Below are 22812 nucleotides of genomic sequence, written 5' to 3' on the forward strand. Positions count from 1 at the left end.
CCAGACACGCCCTCAGGTGAAAAACCAGTCTATCCTCTTTAGGCTGAACTTTAAAACAGGCCTGTTTCCTTGACTAAGTGGACTAAAACACTAGTATATTATTGTTTTGGTTGATAAATATCCAAATATTACTGTTTTGATCAAATTATTAACACTCCATGATTCTTTTTTTGGTCATTATTGAGGTAAAACGGCCATTTGCTCATGAGGTGATTTGATTTGATCAACTGGGAAGCACCGATGACATCAGGGAGAAACTCCTCACCCCACCTGTTTTACCGGCCCCACCCTGAACCCTGGTTCGGTTTTTAAGCAGCATGTGATTCATGTGAACTGGCATTTCAAACCTTGCCATCTTTGAGTGCGTTCTCCTATTTCTAGCTCCCCTTCCTTCCACCGTAATGGCCACCTGGACCGAGGAGGAGACCTTTGTCTGCTCGGTTTGCCTGGACACCCTGAAGGACCCGGCCACGCTCCCATGCGGGCACTCGTACTGCTTGGCTTGCATCCAGAGCCACTGGGACAAAGGGGACAGCAAAGGCCAGTACAGCTGCCCCCAGTGCAGGCAGGTCTTCAACCCCAGACCCTCGCTGGCCAAGAGCACCGTCCTTGCGGAGGCCATGGAGAAACTCAGAACCAACAGCATCAAGCAAACAGCTCCACCATCCAATCCCATCTACCTGGAGGTCCTGCCGGGTCCTGGGGGGCCGGGGCCGGGGCAACAGGGCAGTGTGTACCCCCAGCTCCCCACAGTGGAGCCCAGACCCTGTCCTCACCACAACCGACCCCTGGACCTGTTCTGCCACGAGGACAGGGAGTGTGTTTGTGAGGTCTGTTGTCAGCAGGGACACAAGGGACATCATGTGCTCAAACCGGAGGAGGAGAGGACTCACAGACAGGTACGCTGGTTTCTAAAAAGTGTTTCTCTCGTGTTGGTTTTTGTGGAGGAGGTGCAGGTTAAGCTAAAACTGTGTTGCAACAACTGCAGGTTTTTTCAAAATGTCGCTGAACTTGAACGACTTGTAAAACAACTGAGTTTGGTTTGTTTCCCTGTCACATGTGGACAAGCTCCTCCTCTACTTTAAGGACAATTCTCTCCTCCTTTCCTCTCCTCTCCTTTCCTCCTCCAGAATATTTTGTGGCATCACAAACTTTTTGTTTTGTTTTGTTTCTGTTTGTAGAAGGAGCTGGTTCAGATGCAGGAGGAGGTGCAGAGGAGGATTCAGGAGACAGAAAAGAAGCTTGTGGAGCTCCCTCATGCTGCTCGCCAGCACAAAGTAAGTGACAATCATAATTATTTACTGTAGAAACCTTTGCACTACTCCTCCTAACTTCCTCCTCCTCCTCCTCCTCAGGCCTTGGTCCAGGCTTTGGAGCAGGAGAGCACAGATTTATTCTCAGAGCTCACCAAGACTGTGAGCACAACAGACAACCAGGTTGGCGAGCTCCTCGGCGCCCACGAGACCTCCCTGGGCAGCCAGGTGGAGGGGCAGATCCACAGGCTGGAGCAGGAGGTGGCACAGCTCCGGTGGAGGAGCGAGGAGCTGAGCAGACTGGCTGACATGCAGGATCACATCTGCTTCCTGAAGAATTTCCAGATCATGGAGCCGCTTGGTCAGACAGGTGCGACAGGTGTGTCGGTGCTGAGTAAGGAGGAGGAGGTGGTGGCCTCCGTCCGCTCGGCCATGAAGGAGTTACAGACGTCGATACAGGAGGTCTGCAAGGCCAGTCTGACCAAGATCGCCTCTATAGGTCAGTATTCTCCTCCTCCTCCCCTCCCGTCCTCTCTTCTCTCCTCCTCTCCTCCCTCCTTATCTTCTCTTCTCTTCTCTCTGCAGTGAATCCCAACCCTGAAGCTTCACCTCCCACTGTTGCAGCAGCAGGAGCTTCATCAGGTGACACCTGTGGTCAACCAACTACACAAAACACAGGTACACAAAAATAAAATCATCCTGTGTTTTCAATATTAGCTACATACTGAAGAAAAGGAAACTTTCAGACAAGTTTCTTATAGCTAATAAACTCCTTTCTATAGTGTATGAAATGACCACAGACCCTCCACCTTTGCCGCCTCCGCGACCTCAAGGTAAGAAACTTAATCCATTTGTTAGGTCGTGGCATCACAGTCAATGAAAATACTGTTTCCGGGTCCAACTTGTGCTGTGTCCCGTGTTGTTTGAGTCCAAAAAACATTCAGTTGTCATTCTGCTGCTTTCACTGTGACGAGACAGAGAAGAGGAAATGGCTACAGTTGATAAGTTTTAGTTTTTAAACAAATAAAGACAAAGTTTGACGCCAGTGGGTGCTAATGTTAGCTAGCTAATCTAGCTTCGCAGCCATTTCCTCTTCTCATCACTCACCACTCAAGAAGTGGTAAAATAAAAATGGAATAGTTTTTGGACTCAGATCTGTTCAAACCACACGGGACACAGCCATCCTGTAAACTTGTAGACTCAGAGAAATTGGACCCGAAAACTGTATTTCCATGCAGTCATGACATTACGATCAAATGAATATACATAACAGTCTCCTCTTAATGCTTTTAGATATGTTAATGTGCCATCATGCTTTTTTCTCCCAGGGCATACATCTTCATCCAAATATCCAGTTCCTCATCCTGTATGTCCTCAAGGTAAGAATAAGAAAGCCTGCCACATATATATACATTAAAGGTCACTGAATTGAAGATATCTTTGCTTTACCTGTTCCCTTTGTTCCCATCTCTCTAAACATGAAGCTTCAGCCCCTCCTCTACCCTTCCCTCCTCCACAACCTCAAGGTAAATACAAAACCTTGAGATTCCTGCACATATTAATCAACTAATTTACCTTGTAGAAGTAGAAAGTGTGGTGATGAGTTTTGACTTTTGCTCTTAGCACCTCCTGCAGCAACGACAGGGCTTGTGAATCCAGAACCAAAGACTAGAGGAGAGCTGTTGAAATGTGAGTCCATCAAACTCCACAATATGAAATAGATTATACAGACCACAGTGTCAAAGTCTAACATACATCCTCTAACTTTTAGTTCGCTTCGAACCCACCATGGACCCCAACACGGTGTATCGCCACGTGCAGCTTTCAGATGGAGGTCGAAAGGCCACGATGCGGGCCGAAAACCTGAACCCGCCGGACCATCCCGAACGCTTCCACTTCTGGAGACAGGTCCTCTGCAGAGAGCCTCTGGGTGGGAGCCCTTACTACTGGGAGGTGGAGTGGACCGGCCAAAAGGTGGGTCTTTAGATATGGGTGTTTTCAGCTATAGATACAGATACAGATAAATAGAAATCAGTTATGTAAAAATACACTAGTCTGCTTATTGTAGAGTCCAATTTGCCCAAATTACTGGCAACTTTGTTCTAAAAGATTCATCCATATTATCCCTCATCCCTTTTCTAACCTTGGGTGTAACAATGCTTGTTGCTTTTAAAAGACACAGATCAATTAAAACTGATTTTCGACCTGGATTTTATGTCCTCATGTACCCAAAAATGTTGCATTTCTTTTCTGCAAGAAATCACTGATCATAGTGATTTATAGTAAGGTACTTAGAATTCAGTACTTGGGTGACATATTATATACACTGTCTCATTTTTATTTAGTCACCGACAGTATGGTCTGCATGGTTGGTGGTTCAACATTTTGGTTATTATCTCAACAACCATTGGGTGAATTACCATGAAATTTTGCACAGTTTATTCATGAATGAACACCTAACAACTTAGGTGATCTCCTTACTTTTCTTTCTCGCGTCATCACAAGGTTCATATTTGTGGATTTGAGTAAAATGTCTTGGCAAATATCTGTCAGATTGACTCTAAATTTAGTTTAACACTACCTGCTAAACATCAATACACTAGCATTTGTCAATGTGAGCATGCTGATGTTAGCATTAGCCCAAAGCAGAACCGTGACTAAGTACAGCCTCAGATAGCCACCTGAATGTAGACTCTCCTGTTTGCAGCCACCAGGACTTTCCTTTCCTTTCCTAACCTAGTCTTCTCTGGCCCACCATACAGATCACCATTGGCGTGGCCTACAAGGAGATGGAGCGTAAAGGTTCTGATGACAAAAGCCGTTTGGGCCACAACCCCCAGTCCTGGAGCTTGTACTGGTCTGGGACCGGCTTCTCCTTCTGGCACGATGGGCAGGAAAAACTCCTTGGCTCACCAAAGGCCAAAAAGATCGGTGTCTACCTAGACCAACACGCAGGAGTTCTGGCCTTTTACCGCATCTCCCACAATCAGGCTGACCTCATCCACCGGCACCAGACCCAGTTCACTGGGCCACTGTACCCTGGGTTCAGGTTCTGGGCAGGAGTAGGGGCCACAGTGACTGTTTGCCAGTTGGATTAAGTTCTATATAGATGACGCCGTATTGTTTTTTGACACTGGTCTGGTTGGAAGCATGTGACACTTTTGAAAAAAGGAAGTAACTGTCTTCTTGCTCTGGAGATTCTTCTAGATAAGAAATGAAAATGTTCAGGAATGTCCTGTTTTCATAATATTCTTATTGACCTGATGTAAGTCTTTGTAAGTTAATAAATGATTAATAAACATGCACTTCATCTATACATCCTTTTTTAATGGATATTAGCATCTATTTAATATCCTGTGGAAATTTAGATTTAGACTGATGGTTCAAATAGTTCCTGGTATTTACGTCGTTAGGGTGTATATCATAGGATAATTCAGATTCTGTTAGCTAACATCAACCTTCAATGTGAATAAAGGAATAACCAGCCTATCTTATCTTTGAGCCTCGTCGACCTGGATCCTTTCAAGTCCCCCTCTCCATTCTCATGTTATCTGTAGTATCTTTAGTATTCCCACATGGATATGGAAAGAACTATGTGACCTTCATCTGTCTTTTGTCCACCCATTCCTTTCACTAAACACAGGTAAGATTTTATCCATAAACAGAAAAGACACATCACGATAGGCGTTCAAATCAAACATTTATATCAACTTGTACTATAATCTTAACACCTCACAATCTTGGAGGAAACATTTCTGTCAGTCTTTTTTTACTACAAAACATTCATAAGTGTTATCTCACTTTGTGCTAGTTAAATCAAGTAATTCAACACTATTCACAGGAGGACAATGAAACTCTCATTTTCCACATGGTGGCAACAGCTTGTTGTGTCCTGTCCTGATTGGAAAAAAGATGGAAAACACTAAACAGATGCAACAAACAGCAGGGCTCTGGGTGCAAAATATCTATCTTGAATTTGAGATTTAAAAAATAACAATGCAATTCAATATCAGCATTTAGCATGTGATGGCCACAATCTTCAGTCTCAGCTCATATAACTCTACTTTTACACCTCTATAAAAAAAGTTTATTGCACAAAACAATAAAGAGATGCGCAATAAAACAATTCATGTATTTGTAAACACAGTGGAAGGGCACTATCTTTGTTTGCTGATGGGAACAACTTGTCTCAGAGGACAGATGATACCTGACCTACATCTACGCAAACACAAAGGCCTGAAGGGTGTTTCTGTGAGTGTCTGATGCCCCCACTCATAATGAAATGAGTTAAGGTATAGAGACGTATAGGTGTGCAGGTATGAGGGGACGGACTGTGGAGGGAGGGGCTACCTGAAAGCCAGAGGAGACATATATATACAGGTGTGACTCTTGACCCTGCATCAGTCTACTACAGCTTCTGCCCCTCTAAAGCCTTCATCAGTTGCCAGCGTACACCATGCGAGGTGAGACTAAGAGTTAACAAGCTGCAACTATAAGGGCAATGTACATCTGGTGGTGAGATGGTTGGATATTTTGAGTTGTAAAATTATCTTTCTGGGTCTCTCTCAGCTATCGTTCTCCTGTGTCTGCTGGAGTCAGCGTTGGCCCAAGCCAATGATTATTCCTGGGGCGGACCTGGCAAGACTTCGGAAAATAGAGCTGTCGATCCCGCCACAGAAAACTGGTAAGAGACCCTAAGAAAATAGAGGACATGCTCAATGTGGATGCACATAATCTGATCTATATGTGTCTGTGTGTGTTCAGTGTGTCTTACGGACCAGGCATCATGTGGCTGCTGCCTGATGCAGCAACAGATACACAGGATGAAGATGTTTTTTAACATGAGCCTAAATGAGCTGGAGAAGGACCTTGAAAAGACAAAGACTGTCCTCAACAACGTCAGAGGTGACACAAGTGTTTGAGTGACGATATATAATGCATTTGAGGGTTTTCCAACTGCAGCTTCATAAAAAATCAATTTCTTTTAATATCCAGCCAGCCGAAGCGCCTTCTCCGTCGCCCTGACCGACAGCAACACCTTGAACTGCTTCGGCCCCTTCCGCGACGATAAGCTCATCGCCTACAAGCACGTCTTCATCAACCTGGGAGACGGCTACAATCTCGACACCGGTATCTTCACCGTCCCCCGCTCCGGCGTCTACAGCCTCGCACTCACCGTCTACAGCGACGCCGGTTCGCCTGGCAACACCCTGGCTGCCTGTGCCAGTCTGATGGTCAACAGCCAGGTGGTGGCGGGACCCAGAGAAAAGAACATGCAAGACCAAGAGGACAGCGCCACCATTGTCGTGGCGCTCCACCTGAAGGCCGGGGACCAGGTGGCGGTCAACTTGCCCATTGGATGTTTCCTCTGCGACGACAAAAGCCACTACAACACTTTCACTGGTTTCCTGCTGTATGCTACTGACTAAGTTAGGGAGACGTAGCTGCTTTGGGTTTTGTACCAGTTGTTACTATATGTATAAGGATTAAATCTGCTAGAATGAATCTTTCTGACCTACCCTAATCTAGCTGATGTTCTATTCTCACCATCACAATATAAAGCTCCCATTGTCTTATTTCACCAGCTTTGAATGCTTTTGAAGCCTTATCAAGCATCAAAAAAATCAAATTTCAACGTCTTGTATGCCTGTGTTTCTATTATACATGTCCAACCCTTCCAAGTATCTTTCTTCTTGTGACTATAAATTTTCCAGTGACTGATTTTATGTGATGGAAAATCTGCAAAATCACAAGATAATAAATCAGGATTTTGACCAAAATGGCAGCATTGTGAAGTATTTTCTTTTTAATCTCTACAATAGCACTCTTGAGAGTTAAAGGGATAGTTCGGATTATTCATAGATTTGGGTGTTGATGGAGAGTCAGTGCCAAAATGTACTTTAGCTACTTTTATAAATGGTCACCTGAAAGACCATTATCTGTATCAGGTTATGCTACGTTTTGAATATTTTCATTACTTTATTTTGCCAACCAAGCCTTTCCCTTACTACATTTTCTCAAATGTTGACCAAAACACATTTGTCCGTTATGGTATCACACTGCAGATCAGCTGTTTGAGGCGTAGTTGTTTATGGAAGAAACGAAAAAATAAAAGAAAATAAAAATAAGAGATTATGACAGCATGTCGTTCACTGTGGATATAGAGAATTTAAGTGGCTAAAACATGTTTTTGCTGCTGACCCCGTCCACTGCCTACCAACCCAAATCTACTAGGTAAATAATCCAAACTATCCCTTTAATGGAGTACTTTATTGATTTAGCATTGCATTTCTTAAGCATTGTTGAAGTCATGACAGAGTTGAAAATATAAATGCATCAAAACAAGACATGTCATCTGTTGTATTCCATGCATTCTTCTTCCTCGACAAAACCTGATTCCTACATTACCTGCAATGCAACCAATTCAGCTGAAGAGTCCAGTGTCTATTGCTAGTAGCAGCTAATGTAGCTTCAAGTAGAGGGCTATGGGCTTCAGCACATGAGGGATTTTAGCCCTCATGCACTGAAACTGATGCATGAGGGATTTTATCAGACTTCCCACCACAAAAGACTTAATGCAACTTTCTAAACATAAACGGTAGTAGCCCCCGAGATTTGTAAACACACAATGTGTTTTGTCGGTGGAGGTCCCCTAATAGAGTGGTGCAGGAATGATCTATTTTTGTAGTCACCTGGAGGTTAGCATCACCTGGTTCACTCAACAAAAAGCCAATGGGATTTTTTCATTGTGTTTTGGATTATTCCAGAAAATAAACTGTGAGCAGCTAAAGTTTCTGATCCCTCCAGGTTTAGTTGATCAGATAATCTTCACAGATGAACACCACTGTTCTGATGTTTGAAGCTGATCCAATCTCCAAAGTAAAAGCTAATGTTCGGCTATAAACCAACTACACCACGGTCACATGACGTCAACATCTCCACCACTAAGCTTCCAACTGGTCATTTCATTTAGCTCTGAGCTCTTCTACAAAAGCCTTTCTTCTTAGAAAGTTAGTGATAGTTTGAAAGAGCGTGAGTAGAAACACAGCGAGGCTGTAAAGGTGGACGGAGAGTGAGCAGATTGTTCTTTGGGTTTGTCATTATGACATCGACAACCTCTGTAGTCTCATTTAGCCACCTGTTAGCAACCACCTTTTTAAAGATGCGTAAAAGCTGAAAAAATCACGAGTGGGGTATTTTATGTTGTGGCACAGTATACACTGGGAGAGAGGCTGGCAGGGGTTTCATAGTTTCATGTCCAACACTTACAGACTAACAAACATTCATACCTACAAGAAGTTTAGATGTCACCCAATCTAAGATAGGAGGACATGAGTTAAACAGCGTCGTCGGCAGGTTTCAGTCAACGATTGGACAGGAGGACAAAGAACTGTTTAACTGAGTCGCATCCACTGAGGAAGGAAGAGCTAAACTGTCACCAAAACTAGCTACACCCAGGCTATTTAAGCTTTGACCAAGAACATATTTAAGCCAGGCCCAAAAGCATGCACAATATCTGGAGTCCCTGGAAACAAGATGCTGAACCGATGGAAATTAGGGTACAAACACCTACGTAATAGTTTTAGTTCCTACTGTAGACTTAAAGGAAGAGTTGGAGATTTTGAGATATATACGCTTTCTTGCCAAGAATTAATCAATACCACTCACTGTGACAAGCTGCATATTTACCACACAATAAAGTCACACAATAAAACAAACAAACCAGCAGATTGAGACAGTGGTAGATTAGCAACTCAGAGTTCACAATAGAACACAATTCTATTCTATACAATGATTGCTTCTGTCAGTGGAGTCTGGTCATAGTCAGACAGAGGGTCCAACACTATCTCAAAAACATTTTAAAATCTAGTTGAGGACTTGGCACCAAATTTGTAAAGACGTTCATTCATATGTTCTCCTGAATTTAATCACCCACACTTTTCTCTGGTGCCACCATGAGGTTGCATTTGTATATAGCATACACTTAAACTGCTATTAAACTGCTTGGGCCTCCTTTCATTATGCCCCCTGCAGATATGGCTGACTAGACGAGGCTTCAACACGCAATACTGGGAATATTGCTCCAAGAAGTAAAGTATGATCTTACGGAACCGCGGACCAAGTGGTTGGACTGGGTGGCTAAAAAAAGAAAAAGAAACTGGCTCAATGAACCATAATGCTTGCCAGCTGATGATAGATGATATCTGGGTGGCATCAACAACAAAGCCCAGGAGGGTGTATGTGTGTGAATTTAAGAATCTCCAGTTAGGAAGTTAGAAAGTCAAATGGGGCCGGACGATGAATTAAAACAAGGAGGAGCAATTTTAAAAAAAAAGGAGGAATAAAACTGAGAGTGGATTACAAAGGGAGGAGCCCCAAGAAAAATATATATCGATGAGACTCTTGTCTTGTGATCAGTCCGCGCACATCACGTCCTGGTGAAGCTGAACTATTTACTGGCATCAAACATGAGAGGTGAGACTAAACTGAAAAGTCAGACTTAAAGGAAGCAGCTCAGGTTAGGGTCTTTTAAAATGTGGGAAGATAAAATGGTTCAAGACTTTTAGAAATTGAAACAAGGAGGAAGTGTGTGTTTAATTTCACATTTTCTGGGTTTACCGATATTTACTTTTGCTCTTTTTCCCCCCAGCTATTGTTTTGCTGTGTCTGCTGCATGCAGCTTTTGCTATGCAAAATCCCTGGAACGGACCTGAGAGCACAACAGTGCAACCACGGTCCTCCATCAACAGCGGTGAGAGACTGTTAAGAGAATAAGTCTGTCTTGTTTGTCAGGTATTTATCTATGTATTAATGTGTTTATTCGTATGAGCAGATTGTCTTCAGGACCAGGCGTCGTGTGGCTGCTGTCTGATGCAGAAGCAGATAAAGAGGACGGAGAACTACTTTCATCTGGCCCTTGAGAAGATGAACGAGGAGCTGACAACTTCAAAGATGGCGCTCAACAATATGAGAGGTGAGCGACACAAACCGGGAGTCACCGCAGAACAAAACTGATCCACTTCCTGTGTCTCTAACTGTTTCTCCTTCTTCTTCTCTGCTTCATTTCCAGCCAGCCGCAGCGCCTTCTCCGTCGGCCTGACCGACAGCACGATTTTCAGGTGCTACGGCCCGCTCTCTGAAGACCATGCCATCGCCTATAAGCATGTCTTCCTCAACCTGGGTGACAACTACAACACAGAAACTGGCATCTTCACCGTGACCCGCTCCGGCGTCTACAGCTTCGCCTTCACCATCTTCGCCTCCCTCCCCTTTGGCATCAACGCGGCCACCTGCGCCAGCCTGATGGTTAACGGCGAACCGGTGGCCAAGCTCTTTGAAAACAAAGGCCAGGACTCTGAGGACAGCAGCTCTGTCGTTCTGGCCATACGTCTGAACGCTGGGGATAATGTGACCGTCAACCTGCTCAAAGGATGTGTCGTCTGCGACAGCAGCAGCCACTATAACACCTTCACCGGCTTCCTGCTGTACGCGACTGACTAAGTTAGTGAAGAGTAGCCACTCCAGGCTTCATACCATCTTGAGCCCAAGATTTAAGTCTAGATGAAAACTTTCTGTGGTGACTTGTAGCCTCTAATCTCTGTCTAATCTGATGTACTCTCACTTGTTCCATACACACTGCTCCCATTCTTATTTTGTCCTGAGATCACGTCCCATTAATTGTTAAGTTACCTTTTGAGAGACGCCAAGTTTTTTATCCATTTTGTCTGGATTCAAAAAATAAAAAATTGCTTTTATGTCTTTTTCATGTCACATATCAAGTATCTTGTTTGTAATAGCTGCTGATTTTCATCTTACTGATGTGAAATGATGTAAACTGAGGTAGAAATATGGCTTTTTAAAAACAAATCTGTGCCTGAAACTTAACAAAATAAACAAGACTTTTGAAGAAACTTCTTGTGAATTGTTTCTATTTGCATCAACCATCTACACTAAAGACACAACTTAGCTACTGGTTAATGAGTTAAATCTTTTAGTGTGTCACCACCTTCCTCGCAGACCCTGAGGGTACATTTAAAAGATAAATAGTCTATAATAAACCAAGTGTGTTGACTAATTCTGGATTTATCTGTGATAAAAGCATTAAAGACAAACATTTGATACGAGATGTGAATAAATAAAGCTGTACTGAATAAACTCTCTTCATTATTTGACACACAGCAACTGGATCAGCCATTAATTGATCAATAAATCAGATTACTGTATGACATACTTCATCAAAAACACAATGTGACACAAAGTTACCCACGCACAAAGCAATAAATGATTGTATTATAAATAAATGACAGGAACTGCTATCATGAATCTCATAAATTTGCAGTGAGGTGAAGAATAGCAAAGCAAAATAAGACTAATAGAAAAATAATAGAAAAGTGAGGTGCAAAAAAAAATGCTAAATTACTACAGAGAGGAGATGTGTTTATTTCCTGGATGGTTTTCCATCCAGGAAATAAATGTTGAATAAAATTCAGTTAAAAGCCAAAATAAAAAAGTAGGTTTTGTGTCTATTTTTACAAGGTTTTACCAGGTAAGCTAACAATGCTAACTGATGCACCACTGTGCCCCCCACCCCCCCAAACAACAACACCAAGTTTTTCACTATAATGCAGCTTTTCAAACCGTATCCTCAACCTCTCCCCAGACAACACACGATACCTGGCCTGCACAAAGCCCTGGAGGGTGTGTTTGTACGTCTGATATTTGAAAGTGAGAGCACCTGTTGATGGAGATTAAATACACGTGTATAACGGAAGATGATCAAATTAAAAAAAGAGAGAACGAAAACAAGGAGGAGCGAGAGTAGAAGAGGAGGAATAAAACAAGGAGGAGCTCTGAGAAAAATATATATCCATGATACTTCCTCTCCTCATCAGTCTATCGCACATTGCATCCACCTGAAGCTGTCATCAGTTAGCGTCAACATGGCGTTGAGAGGTGAGAATAAAAGCATTTAGAGAGGTAGAAATGGTTTAAATGTATAACAATAAAGTAACAGGCATCTCTTTCCCCCCGCCTCCCACCTTCAGGTATTGTATTGCTGTGTCTGCTGCATGCAGCCTTTGCCAATTTTTACAATTCCTGGGAAGGACCTGGTCGGGATTCACCGCAAGACCCCAACTCTAACTCTGGCAGTGGTGAGGAACCGTGGGTGCATCGCAATCAGCTCATCCGTGTGTATTAGTATCGTCAAAAGGTGTATTTATGTGTGTTTGTTTTCAGCGTGCACCCTGGACGAGGGTTCCTGTAGCTGCTGCCTGATGCTGCGAGAGGTGGACAAGCTGGCGATGCTTTTCAACGACAGCCTGAACAAGCTTGAGAGGGAGTACATGCTAACGTATCAAAGCTTCAAAAAAACTGAAGGTGAGCGACACATGTGCAGCAACAATGATGTACTTTTTTATGCGATCTATTTCTACCCTGTCCTCTCTTTTCTCTCCATCTCCAGCCAGCCGCTCTGCCTTCTCCGTCGCCTTGTTCAATGGCAATGCCTTCAAATGCAGCAGCCGCTCCACCGTCAACAAAGTCATTGTCTATAAAAAAGTGTTCTTCAACCTGGGCAACAACTACAACGTGACAACGGGCGCCTTCACCGCTCCCCGCTCTGGCATCTACAGCTTCGCCGTCACCATTTACAGCGACGCCGGTTCCCCTCAAAACACCTTGGCCGCCTGTGCCCAGCTGCAGGTTAACGGCAGGACGGTGGCCGGGTCCAGTGAGCAAAACAACCATGACCAAGAGGATAGCTCCACGATCGTCTTGGCCCTGCAGCTGAACGTTGGGGACCGGGTGGACATCAACCTGCCCCCAGGCTGTTTCCTCTGCGACGACAGCCACTACAACACCTTCAGCGGCTTTCTGCTTTATCCTACCGAATAAATTAGGGAGGTGCTGCACACTGCATGTAAGGTTAGCTTCTGCTAGATTAAAACTTTCTGTCAGTGCCCCTAATCTCATCTCAATCTGCTCTTTTTGAGGGAAGCCACGTCCTTAAATCCATCACATCTGGAGTCAGCCCATGCGATTTGAAAGTTTACGTAACCTGAAAGCATGAGCATCGTTTTTTTCTCGCTGAACTGAACACACTAAAACACCCAATAAATCAGAATTTTAAACAAAGCAGTTGGTGTTATAGTAGATTTTGTTTCAACTGAAAAGATATGTGATGTCTACATTGATGAAATTGTTGACAAAATTAAAGTATTGAAATGTTACCCTTACTTTGCTCTCTCTGTTTTTTGATATAGTTTTAAGATTTGATATGAAATTTTAATTGTAGTTAAGAACACTATGGACATTTCAATAAAGAACTTTATTTACAGTTTTGGTTCTTCTGTGTATGAACTCTTCTTACAGAACATAATGAGGTGAAATAAAAATTGTTTCACCAGCCATGTGTAGATTACAATACAATACATATAATGAGATTCATAGATGTGTTCCCTATATTAAGCAACACTGTAGATAACGATGATCTACTAAGTATTGAACACAGGCCTTATTATCCCATGTTTTTTGGTGTAAGTGATGTGGACAAAAATCTTTGGTGCAGTATTGAGCTAGAACAGTTGCTGCAATGTAATCTAATGGACTCAGATTGTTCTTATAAGTGTCTGACAACATTATGGATAGGAGTCCTACAGTGATAGACCTATTTATTAAAGAGGAAGATCCTTTATTTTAACCAGAAACATCTCTATACCACTACGTGTTTGTTTGTTTGTGTTATTGTGTGACTTTCAGTGGCATAAGAAGTATCCATATTCATTACATAAGTAAAAGTACCACACAATAATACAAGCACAGCTGTTCCAGGCATGCTGTTACTGAGTAACTGTACCGATTGCAAAGATTTTGTCCCTATCAATCATTTACACCCATGTTTTTGGGCGTAAATGATTGATAGGAATAAGGCCCGGGTTCCAAAACACTAGAGTTATCCTTGAAGTCTAAAGAATATAACACCCTAAACGAGAGCTTTTTTAAACAATGTACCTAATACAGTGTCTAATTTTCTAAAATGCATTTAGAGAGAGTAATGTTTTTTCAAATGGAAACTTTCACCAATTCATACATCTTGGGGAGTACTAAATATGTGAGAAGAAATTGTAGACAGGGATGAGCTGGAGGTTTGGAGTTTACCAGATCTCTGTAGCCCACTTGAGGCTAAAGGCCCCAGGCTACATTAACTACTACTAGCATTACACGCCCAGACATCCAAAACAAACTACTGGTGGTCAATTTGCAATGTGGCTAGTGTAGATGTCAAGTTTTAACAAGGATGAAGACATGTTATAAAAGAGACGATATAAAAAAGGAAATGGCTGAAGCCATTGCTACAGACAACATTGTGTTTCTGAATGAATATTTGAGGAGTATGAAAAGGGTAAAGACTCGTTGGCTAAGGCCTTCACAGTCACCAGATTTCAACCTAGTTGAACACCATGGGAGATTTTGAACCGATGTGTTAAGACAGTGCTCTCCACCACCATCCTCAAAACACCAAATTGGGGAATATCTTTTAGAAGAATGGTGACTCATTCGGCGAGAACAGTTCAGAGACTTGGAGAACCAATGCCAAGGAGGACTGAAGCTGTTCTGGTGGCTCATGGTGGTTCAACACCCCATATAACACATCCAATATGAAATTTATAAAATAAATAACCAGCAAGAAGGAAGGAGGTGATTTTCCTCAATCCTCAGAAAGCAATCTTTAATGAATTGGACTGGCTTCATCCCACTGAAACGAACTCTGGCACTACATCACCTCCATATCAATCAATCTCAGAAAGACGACCACTCTCTATCTGCACTATTATGCAGTAATTCAGAGCTGTGGTTTGAAATCACATCTGAAGTCAAGGCACGTCATATCTCTTCAATCTCTGTGCTGTGTGGCGTGAATCATCTCGCAAACCAGTCCGTTTTAAAGAGATGTGTGCGAAGCGGACATACAACACCCGATACACCATGGCCTCCATCTCGCAGATAAGGCTATGTGAAGAACCAGGTCAGCTGACTTGGGACTACATACATGCAGGTGGTTTTCTAAAGAACAAAGACAATGAACTGTCCCGGGAGCCATGAGAGATTTAGGGAAGGGAAACACCTTGTTATCTAATAGGATGGGACAAAAAACAAGTAGAAACTGTGCAACTTCAGGTTACAAACAACCAGTAGAGGTCAATGAAGCCTGTGTGTACAGGTGCTAATGTTGTCTGAACAACATTAGCACCTGTACACACAGGCTTCAGGAGTCCAGTATCCAGTTCCTATAACACATCCATGCTTGGTACTTAACTCAAATTATAGCGAGGCTGATGTGAATACCAAGTAGGTATTTGGTTATAAACCAAAGTATTGGTTGACCCAGTGGCACTAGACGAAAAAGTCGGAGGCTCACCAAAGTTATTACAATTCATCCTGAGGGGACCATGAATGGTTCTACCAAATTTCATGACAACCCATCCAATATTTGTTTAGATATTTCACTGAAAACCAAACACGTCATAATATTAATTAATATTAATTCTGTTGGGCTCAGAGTCCGAGCAGTTCAGTGGTTTTCATGTACAAAAAACAAAGTCTATCAATTTCTTGACTGGAGCTCCGACTGCGTAGTCCCACTCACTGAACTGAAACACAGCTGAACGGTGTATATTACCCATGATCCCCCGCTTCTGGAGCAGGAGCTGGGGATCAAACCTGCTCGCAAAAGTTACATAGAGGAAGAACAGGTGACACTTAAAGGTAAAACAGTTACATAATGTTGCTTTAGAAGTGGACCAATTGGCAAACTTCCTTCCAAATAACAGTATAAGAACATGCAATGCCTTTGCAAACAGTAATATTTACCAACAGTTCTACAGTCCGCTAACAAATAAACATAGAGCAACCAAACACCTAAGATCTCTACATCTGGATTAAGATGGCTTCCAGCTTTTTTGTTTAACACAGTTTGCACAAAGATGTTAAATGTCTTTCCTTGAATCTGTCATTGAAAAACAAGATGAAAGATGGCACCATTTTGGTGTTCCTGATAACGGCTTTGTGTCTTATTATTGCCCAAATATTGCCAAATGAGGCAAGATCTAGAGATTTATTCATCAGCCAAGTAGCTATGACTTACCTCAGCAACACAACAACTACAATCAGTACATCTGGACAATATCCAAAGGGAAAGTAATCATGGGAAAACTCGGTATTGTTTCTCTGTTCTTTCTGTCTCAGCATGAGAATCAGGCGATGTTTCATACTGTTGTCAGATTTAGACCCTCATCGATGCACCGATAACGCTTTCCTATCAGCTTCTTTTGTCTTCCCTTCCGTAGACCATTATGTCCTCTGGGACCTGACAACAATGTTGACCATATCAGCATTTCTGACCAGCTGGTGTCTTCTGGAGGAATGGTAACCAGACACCACTGTCCTAATTAGGGGTATTATAGTCTGAACAATAGGTTTCTCAAAGGTGCAACAAGATCAATTGTTATCCTTTCACAATAAAGGAAAACCATCGACTGTACCGTATTACCGGGGACACACTTAGCTGTGAGGCGGAGCATCTATCATTCACCTCCTCAAGGGGAGGATCACCTGAAGTGCAGCCATAAGAAGCTAAAAAAACCATCCCCTGCTTAAAAACTCTAACTCTCAGTTTCACACAGTCTCAAGAACTTGACACAGTCTTTCAGAACAAGGAGAGGGAGGAACAAAAAACAGTAAGTTTTATGTTTCTATCCTTACATAGCTCTCATAAAACAAGTAAAAAACAGTCCAAATTGGTCACTTTGGCTGTAAACCACCAACTGATGCAATAGCCTTGATAAAGATTGTGACAAATTATATAGATTTGTCTTTTCTTGTTTTAATATTTTCGCTAATTATCGAGTGTCATTTGGTTTTTACATTATGTACCTTGAGGCAGTTAATGGATCTATCTATACTTTCTATTTTATGCCATTTAAACCTGCATTAAGTGACTTCTGACCACGAGGATAAAAAAAGTCTCATCTTTTAGTTCTGATTCGGCACAGACTAATATCTGGATTTCTTTAACCTTCTGGAGTCTATACTTTAGTTTAACATTTTTATATTTTTTATATAAAGTGCTACACACGCTTATATAAAGCAACACCAACCCAACACCAATTATCTGATAGCAGTATTCATTAACCTATTTTTTTCCAAAACCTATTTTCACAGGTTCTGAGATATTGTAAAAACAAACATTATAAACATTTTTGGGCAAGACTATTGAGCTCTGACACATGGGTGTTGACTTGTAAACTTGGGTGTTGACTACACATTGGTGATTTAATCATTCAGATATTTAATGTAGTTTTACAACTAACATGCTAGAACTTTTAAAGCCAGTGGTCTACCCAATGAATATTGATGAAGTAGGTGTCAACACACCATCAACAGCAGCTAGTTAACTTGGTGCATTGTTGTTAAATGCCAGGCAGATATGTAACCTTATTCAGAGTGAGAGACAGCAGATTTGTTCAAGCTAGCTAGTTACTAAAGATTGGTTAATTTGTGGGTCAAAATCTGTGTTAAGTTTTCAATTCAAAAGCAGGATAAAAAGTGAAAGTTTGATAGCTTTCTAGAAACTATTGTTTAATCAGCATATAAATGAATAAGACACTCAGTTAATTGCATAACAATGGGCTTACCAATGAGCTAACAAAATATCCCTTAATTTAGATTTAATTCTGAATGTACAGCACATCTACAAAAGTTGCTTCAAGCCAACTGATGATTGCAAGTCAAATGTAATTGTGCTTCTCCACAACTGATCCAATACTGAACACTACTGTTTTCAGATGGTTGCACTACCTCTTTTGTTCCTGGTGGGGTCACTGTTTCTCTGTGATCCGGTGGAGGCCCAGTCCTCCACCATTGAAATAATGAAGCAGGCTGCAAGTAAGCAACACAAACTGCCACATTTTAAAGCCAGCAGAGTGAGCATGTTACGTGCATGTTTATCCACTCCTCTTCTCTTTGTCCTCTCTCACCATCCCTCCATCCTATACCCCAGTCAACTGGCAGGGATCTCTGACCTGTAAAAAATGGGACTGCAACTGTACTTTCACTCGCCAGCGTGGCTGCTGCTGCGGAGCTAATGACTTATACAAACTGGAAGAGGACACCTTCATGAGGATGACATATTTGTGGCACAATATCCACACACTGAACGGCAGAGTAGAGGCGCTCACAGGTAGAAATGGTCACAATGATGGATTTTTTAATTTTTTTTTTTTTTTTTACAAAATGTGGACACTGACCTTTGCTGCACAATAATCTCTCTCTCCTACTCTCAGGTGGTGTCAAGATTGCCTTTAAAGCCACCATGGACCCTAATATTGCCATCACAATTCCCGGAACTACTGAACGTTGCTTTGGTCCTTTCAATACTAATGTGCCAATCCCCTACGGTATCGTCTCTCTTGACGATGGCTCCGCTTATAACCCTTCCTTGGGTAGGGAACACACACACACACACACACACACAAACACACACACCTGTCATTTAAAATTAAATGCTCATACAAAACATAAATCACTGCAGTTCCACTAACTCTTCACCTCACTCCCCAGGTGCCTTCACTGCCCCTACTGCTGGTGTTTATGTCTTTTCCTACACAGTCTACTCATCTGTGGCAGAGAATGGGCGCCTCTACCACAAAGTAAACAGAAAGACCTAAAGGATAACTCCGGTATTTTTGAACCTGGGCTTTATTTTCCCATGTTTTTGGGTGTAAATGATTGATAGGGACAAAAATGTTTGGAATCCATGCAGCACTGAGCATGAACACTGAACAACTGCTGTAATGTAATTAAATGGACATTTGACCGTGTCAAACTACGTCCACTGCAGTGTTTGTTTTTGCCAGAGACTGGCTCAGATTGTTATTCTAAGTGTCTGACAACATTATGAATAGGATTTCGACAGAGATAGACCTTTTTATTAAAGAGAAAGATTCTTTTTGTTTAACCAGAAATATCACCATATTTCAGTTCCAGACTCCTTTGACAACAATCATTTTACCTTGCAGGACACAGGAGTTGTTGTTGTTTCTGGTTAAAAAAAAACAAAAAAAAAAACAAGGATCTTTCTCTTTAATAAAAAGGTCTATCACTGTAGTAATCCTGTCCATAATGTTGTCAGTGACAAAAAGCAGCACTTCAGTGGACGTACTTTCTTTGTGGACAACTGTTCACTGGACTGTTTGCAGCTGCTTGTTATTCTTGCTCAATACTGCACTGATTCCAAAGGTTTTCATCCTTATCAATCATTACACCGAAAAACATGTGAAAATAAGGCCCAGGATCAAAAATACCAAACAAATATCCTATTCCAGAACACATTCAACTGTTTTACTTGCATGGCGATAGCAAGACATTTGCATCTTGGTGTTTTTTGTGTCTGTAGGTTCAGCTGATGTTCAACAAGACGCCGACAGCCAGTGTGTGGGAGAGCAATCGAGAGGATGGTGAAGACAGTGCCACTCATGTAAGGAGTGAAAACAAGAGTGATGGTTTCTGTAAATAAATCTAGTGACCAAATATTACAATTACAGACATTTCTTTGTGACTGTGTATGTCCACAGGTTGTGGTGTTGGAGATGCAGAGAGGCGATCAGGTCTACGTGGAGCTAACATCCGGGAGGAAGCTCTGTACATTCCTGCAGTACAATATCTTTAGCGGTTACATACTGTACCCTCTCGTTAATGAGTGATAAACCAGCTGAGATCTGGGCCACTTAACCTTTCTCACTCCAGGACCTTAAATGAATCCATTTATACTTGCTAAAACTAGTGGTCTTTGTCACATGCGTGGACAAGCCCCATAGGGCCCCTACGGTAGAGATAAACAAGATAAGTCGTACATACATAGACTCATGAATGTGTATGCTAACTTCCACAATTAAAACGATGGTCTGTGTAAGAGAGGAAGTGTGAAGTTATTTTGATTTGGTCACAATAAAAGTTTATTTGACAGGTGAGGTGCATTTATTTTCGTTTTGATTTTGATATGTATTTCAACTACCACACAAACACACACACATCGTCCATGAATGGAAATAGGTAGCAGTCAGATGATGGATTATAACGCTGCTGCTGCTAACATTGGGCCTATGACAGTATTGTATAACACTGTAAACAAGTGCCTTTCATGGAAGCTCATTACAAATGGATACAAACCACTGCCAGGCTAAGTAAATTCTTCCAGTTGAATAAACAAACGACGTAGGAGCAGTGCTTTTCACACTTTCACACACACACTGTTTAGACATACCAGCCATTCCAGTAGAAGCTTCTGAGTGAGTCTATGATATTACGCAAGTATCCATTTTCTTACTTGACAGTCACACGAGAAGATGAATAACACTGATATCTGTCTGTTTGATATGGAGCTACAGTCAGGACACATTAGCTTAGCTTAGCACAGTCTGGAAACAGCTAGCTACAGTAGTTAACACTTTAGTTTTTGTATGTATTAAACAAAAGGGTTGGGTGGAATTTGTCACCTTTTGAGAGAGTTAAAAGGTTAGATGTTCCCCCCATTAAGCTAGGCTAAGCTAACTGGATGTTAACTGAACAACATCAGCATGAACAAATATACGTCAATCATTCCTGGGATTCACTTACTTCGACACATAATATTGTTGTAGACCAAGCACACCCACCCTGATGGCAACAACACTCCCCAATGGCAGGGGCCTCCCCCATCAGAAACCAAACCAGCAAACCCACTATGCTACAGTAAGTACTGTGCAGAAATGGCACTGAGCTTAAGGCCTCAAAAATCCCCAGATCACAATCTGATCCAGCATCTGTGGAACAAGCTGGATCCATGGAGGCCGCAACCCACAGGTCCTAAAGGATCCACTGCCAATGTCCCAGTGCACAGTGGGGTAGATCCAGATTATTTCCAGGAAAGGGCATGGGGCCAACAACTGTTTACAAAAGCATTGACAAAAATGAAGGCCGCTACTGACCTCTCTTCTCAATATTTAAACTATTAAGTGGAAACAATTACTTTCTTAACTTGTGCAGTTACACAGGATATTTATGTCTTCATCGGACCTCTGTTGGTAAATGCTACATACAACATTAAAATTCTGACAGCAACATCCTACCTTGGGGAACTTTAGGTGCAGCAAATACAGGCAATGCGGCTGAGGGTTCCTTCAGGTTTCTCCGTTTCCGTTTGAAGTCTACACGTCTACAAACAGAATGCAGAGCAACAACTTATTTATTTTAGTACGTCATGTCGCAAACGTTCGCATGACGTCGCAAACGTTCGGATGAAGCATGACGTTCCATTCTAACAGTGAACAGCGTCTCCATGGTAACTTAAACCAACCCAGACGAACATCTAAGCTAACTATATGAGAACATTGGCTTATAAAGAGTTGTTTAAGAACATTTTCCCGCGCAAACGTAACCAAATTACTATAACCGTAGTTTACAAAACATTGCTGTAACTCATTCACACATACATGTAATTCTAAGGAACTTTGTTGAAGGTACAGTCGCTAATAGCCGCCACTTCCTGTATGGGTTTCAAACTAAAAGCCCTCTAGGGTTTAATACACTAATGTTAGGTTTCAGGCAGCCAATGATGTTTTTAGAGTCTTTCAGCTATTAAAGGAAAATCTACATAAATAGACGAACCCAATAAAATACATGTGAATGTGAACATCTCCTCTTGTTACAGCAAACTGAAGCAGATTAACAACACGAGGAGAATACAGCCATTTAACTTGAATATTACAGAAGACAGATGAGACAAAATACATAACGTTGTTTGTTTTACTTTCATGTGAACACAAGAGGAATATTTATCAACTTTTCAAGGCTGTTTTTTTTTTTTTTTAAGTATTAAGCCTGCCAAAAGTGAGGGTGGTTACATATGTGTTTCTCATCCTGACTGAGATTCAACTTCAGATTTTCCACCGAGGTAGAAATTTTATTAGCAAACGTTCGACACCTCTTATATTCAAACAGGAACACGGAGCCAAAGAGTGTATGTAATGGAAGAGAAGTGATGGAAATGTCAAGATGGAGGTGGTGGGGTACACACACACACACACACACACACACACACACACTGGGTGCTGTTACTGAAGAGCACCCAGGACTTACATGGAATTTTCTGTCTGAATGATGATGATGACTTTGTTACTCCTCCTCACTCTTATCCATTTCTGTCTATCTCCTCTCCTCTTCCTCTCCTCTCCTTCATTCTTTTCTCCCCTCTCATTCTTCCTCTCCTCTCTCCTCCTCTTCTTCCTTTTCTCTCCCTTCCCTCTTCCTCTCCTTCCTCTTTCCTCCCCCTCTCCTCTCTTCTTCTTCTTCATTTTATCTCTTCTCCTCTCTTCTTCTCATTTTGTCTCCCCCTTTATTGTTCCTCTCCTTCCTCCTCTCCTCTCCTTCCTTCCTTCCTTCCTTCTTTTTCTCCTTCTTCCTCACCTCTCCATCCCTTCCCTCCCCCTCTTCTTCTGTTCTCCTCTTTCTCCTCCCTCCTTGT

General features: G+C 42.0%; 5 protein-coding genes across 5 annotated transcripts; all 5 read left to right on the forward strand.

The window, feature by feature from the left end:
• Positions 1-348: 348 nt before the first annotated feature.
• On the forward strand, positions 349-4567 carry ftr86 (finTRIM family, member 86). Its single transcript, XM_018687602.2, has 10 exons — positions 349-899; positions 1182-1277; positions 1356-1752; positions 1839-1931; positions 2036-2086; positions 2582-2632; positions 2738-2779; positions 2877-2942; positions 3025-3227; positions 4016-4567. The coding sequence occupies exons 1-10, from the start codon at positions 402-404 to the stop codon at positions 4349-4351; spliced, it is 1833 nt and encodes a 610-aa protein (XP_018543118.1). The 5' UTR covers positions 349-401; the 3' UTR covers positions 4352-4567.
• Positions 4568-5709: 1142 nt separating this feature from the next.
• LOC108890642 (caprin-2) lies at positions 5710-6772 on the forward strand. The gene is made up of 4 exons (XM_051065513.1): positions 5710-5716; positions 5823-5937; positions 5995-6158; positions 6249-6772. Exons 1-4 carry the CDS (start codon positions 5710-5712, stop codon positions 6680-6682), a joined length of 720 nt encoding a protein of 239 aa, XP_050921470.1. The 3' UTR covers positions 6683-6772.
• A 2789-nt stretch (positions 6773-9561) lies between these two features.
• Positions 9562-11146, forward strand: LOC108890644 (C1q-related factor). Its single transcript, XM_018687607.2, has 4 exons — positions 9562-9728; positions 9904-10005; positions 10087-10227; positions 10324-11146. Exons 1-4 carry the CDS (start codon positions 9722-9724, stop codon positions 10752-10754), a joined length of 681 nt encoding a protein of 226 aa, XP_018543123.1. The 5' UTR covers positions 9562-9721; the 3' UTR covers positions 10755-11146.
• Positions 11147-12510: 1364 nt separating this feature from the next.
• LOC108890643 (complement C1q-like protein 4) lies at positions 12511-13571 on the forward strand. Its single transcript, XM_018687606.2, has 2 exons — positions 12511-12632; positions 12718-13571. The coding sequence occupies exons 1-2, from the start codon at positions 12530-12532 to the stop codon at positions 13146-13148; spliced, it is 534 nt and encodes a 177-aa protein (XP_018543122.2). The 5' UTR covers positions 12511-12529; the 3' UTR covers positions 13149-13571.
• Positions 13572-16857: 3286 nt separating this feature from the next.
• On the forward strand, positions 16858-20368 carry cbln18 (cerebellin 18). Its single transcript, XM_018687604.2, has 7 exons — positions 16858-16990; positions 18098-18197; positions 18313-18492; positions 18596-18754; positions 18873-18961; positions 19708-19788; positions 19886-20368. Exons 2-7 carry the CDS (start codon positions 18098-18100, stop codon positions 20012-20014), a joined length of 738 nt encoding a protein of 245 aa, XP_018543120.1. The 5' UTR covers positions 16858-16990; the 3' UTR covers positions 20015-20368.
• Positions 20369-22812: the final 2444 nt, after the last annotated feature.

Source organism: Lates calcarifer, linkage group LG21, assembly GCF_001640805.2.
Source record: "Lates calcarifer isolate ASB-BC8 linkage group LG21, TLL_Latcal_v3, whole genome shotgun sequence".
NCBI lineage: Eukaryota > Metazoa > Chordata > Actinopteri > Centropomidae > Lates > Lates calcarifer.

Excerpts from the sequence above, each read along its gene's own strand:
- ftr86 (XM_018687602.2), top strand. The coding sequence starts at position 402 with ATGGCCACCTGGACCGAGGAGGAGACCTTTGTCTGCTCGGTTTGCCTG. Across the intron at positions 900-1,181 it reads AGGAGAGGACTCACAGACAG|AAGGAGCTGGTTCAGATGCA; the intron begins GTACGCTGGTTT and ends TTCTGTTTGTAG. Across the intron at positions 1,932-2,035 it reads ACCAACTACACAAAACACAG|TGTATGAAATGACCACAGAC; the intron begins GTACACAAAAAT and ends TCCTTTCTATAG.
- LOC108890642 (XM_051065513.1), top strand. Across the intron at positions 5,938-5,994 it reads GATCCCGCCACAGAAAACTG|TATATGTGTCTGTGTGTGTT; the intron begins GTAAGAGACCCT and ends CATAATCTGATC. Across the intron at positions 6,159-6,248 it reads TGTCCTCAACAACGTCAGAG|CCAGCCGAAGCGCCTTCTCC; the intron begins GTGACACAAGTG and ends TTTAATATCCAG.
- LOC108890644 (XM_018687607.2), top strand. Across the intron at positions 10,006-10,086 it reads ACGGTCCTCCATCAACAGCG|ATTGTCTTCAGGACCAGGCG; the intron begins GTGAGAGACTGT and ends TCGTATGAGCAG. Across the intron at positions 10,228-10,323 it reads GGCGCTCAACAATATGAGAG|CCAGCCGCAGCGCCTTCTCC; the intron begins GTGAGCGACACA and ends CTTCATTTCCAG.
- LOC108890643 (XM_018687606.2), top strand. The coding sequence starts at position 12,530 with ATGCTGCGAGAGGTGGACAAGCTGGCGATGCTTTTCAACGACAGCCTG. Across the intron at positions 12,633-12,717 it reads AAGCTTCAAAAAAACTGAAG|CCAGCCGCTCTGCCTTCTCC; the intron begins GTGAGCGACACA and ends CTCCATCTCCAG.
- cbln18 (XM_018687604.2), top strand. The coding sequence starts at position 18,098 with ATGGTTGCACTACCTCTTTTGTTCCTGGTGGGGTCACTGTTTCTCTGT. Across the intron at positions 18,493-18,595 it reads CAGAGTAGAGGCGCTCACAG|GTGGTGTCAAGATTGCCTTT; the intron begins GTAGAAATGGTC and ends TCCTACTCTCAG. Across the intron at positions 19,789-19,885 it reads GTGAAGACAGTGCCACTCAT|GTTGTGGTGTTGGAGATGCA; the intron begins GTAAGGAGTGAA and ends GTATGTCCACAG.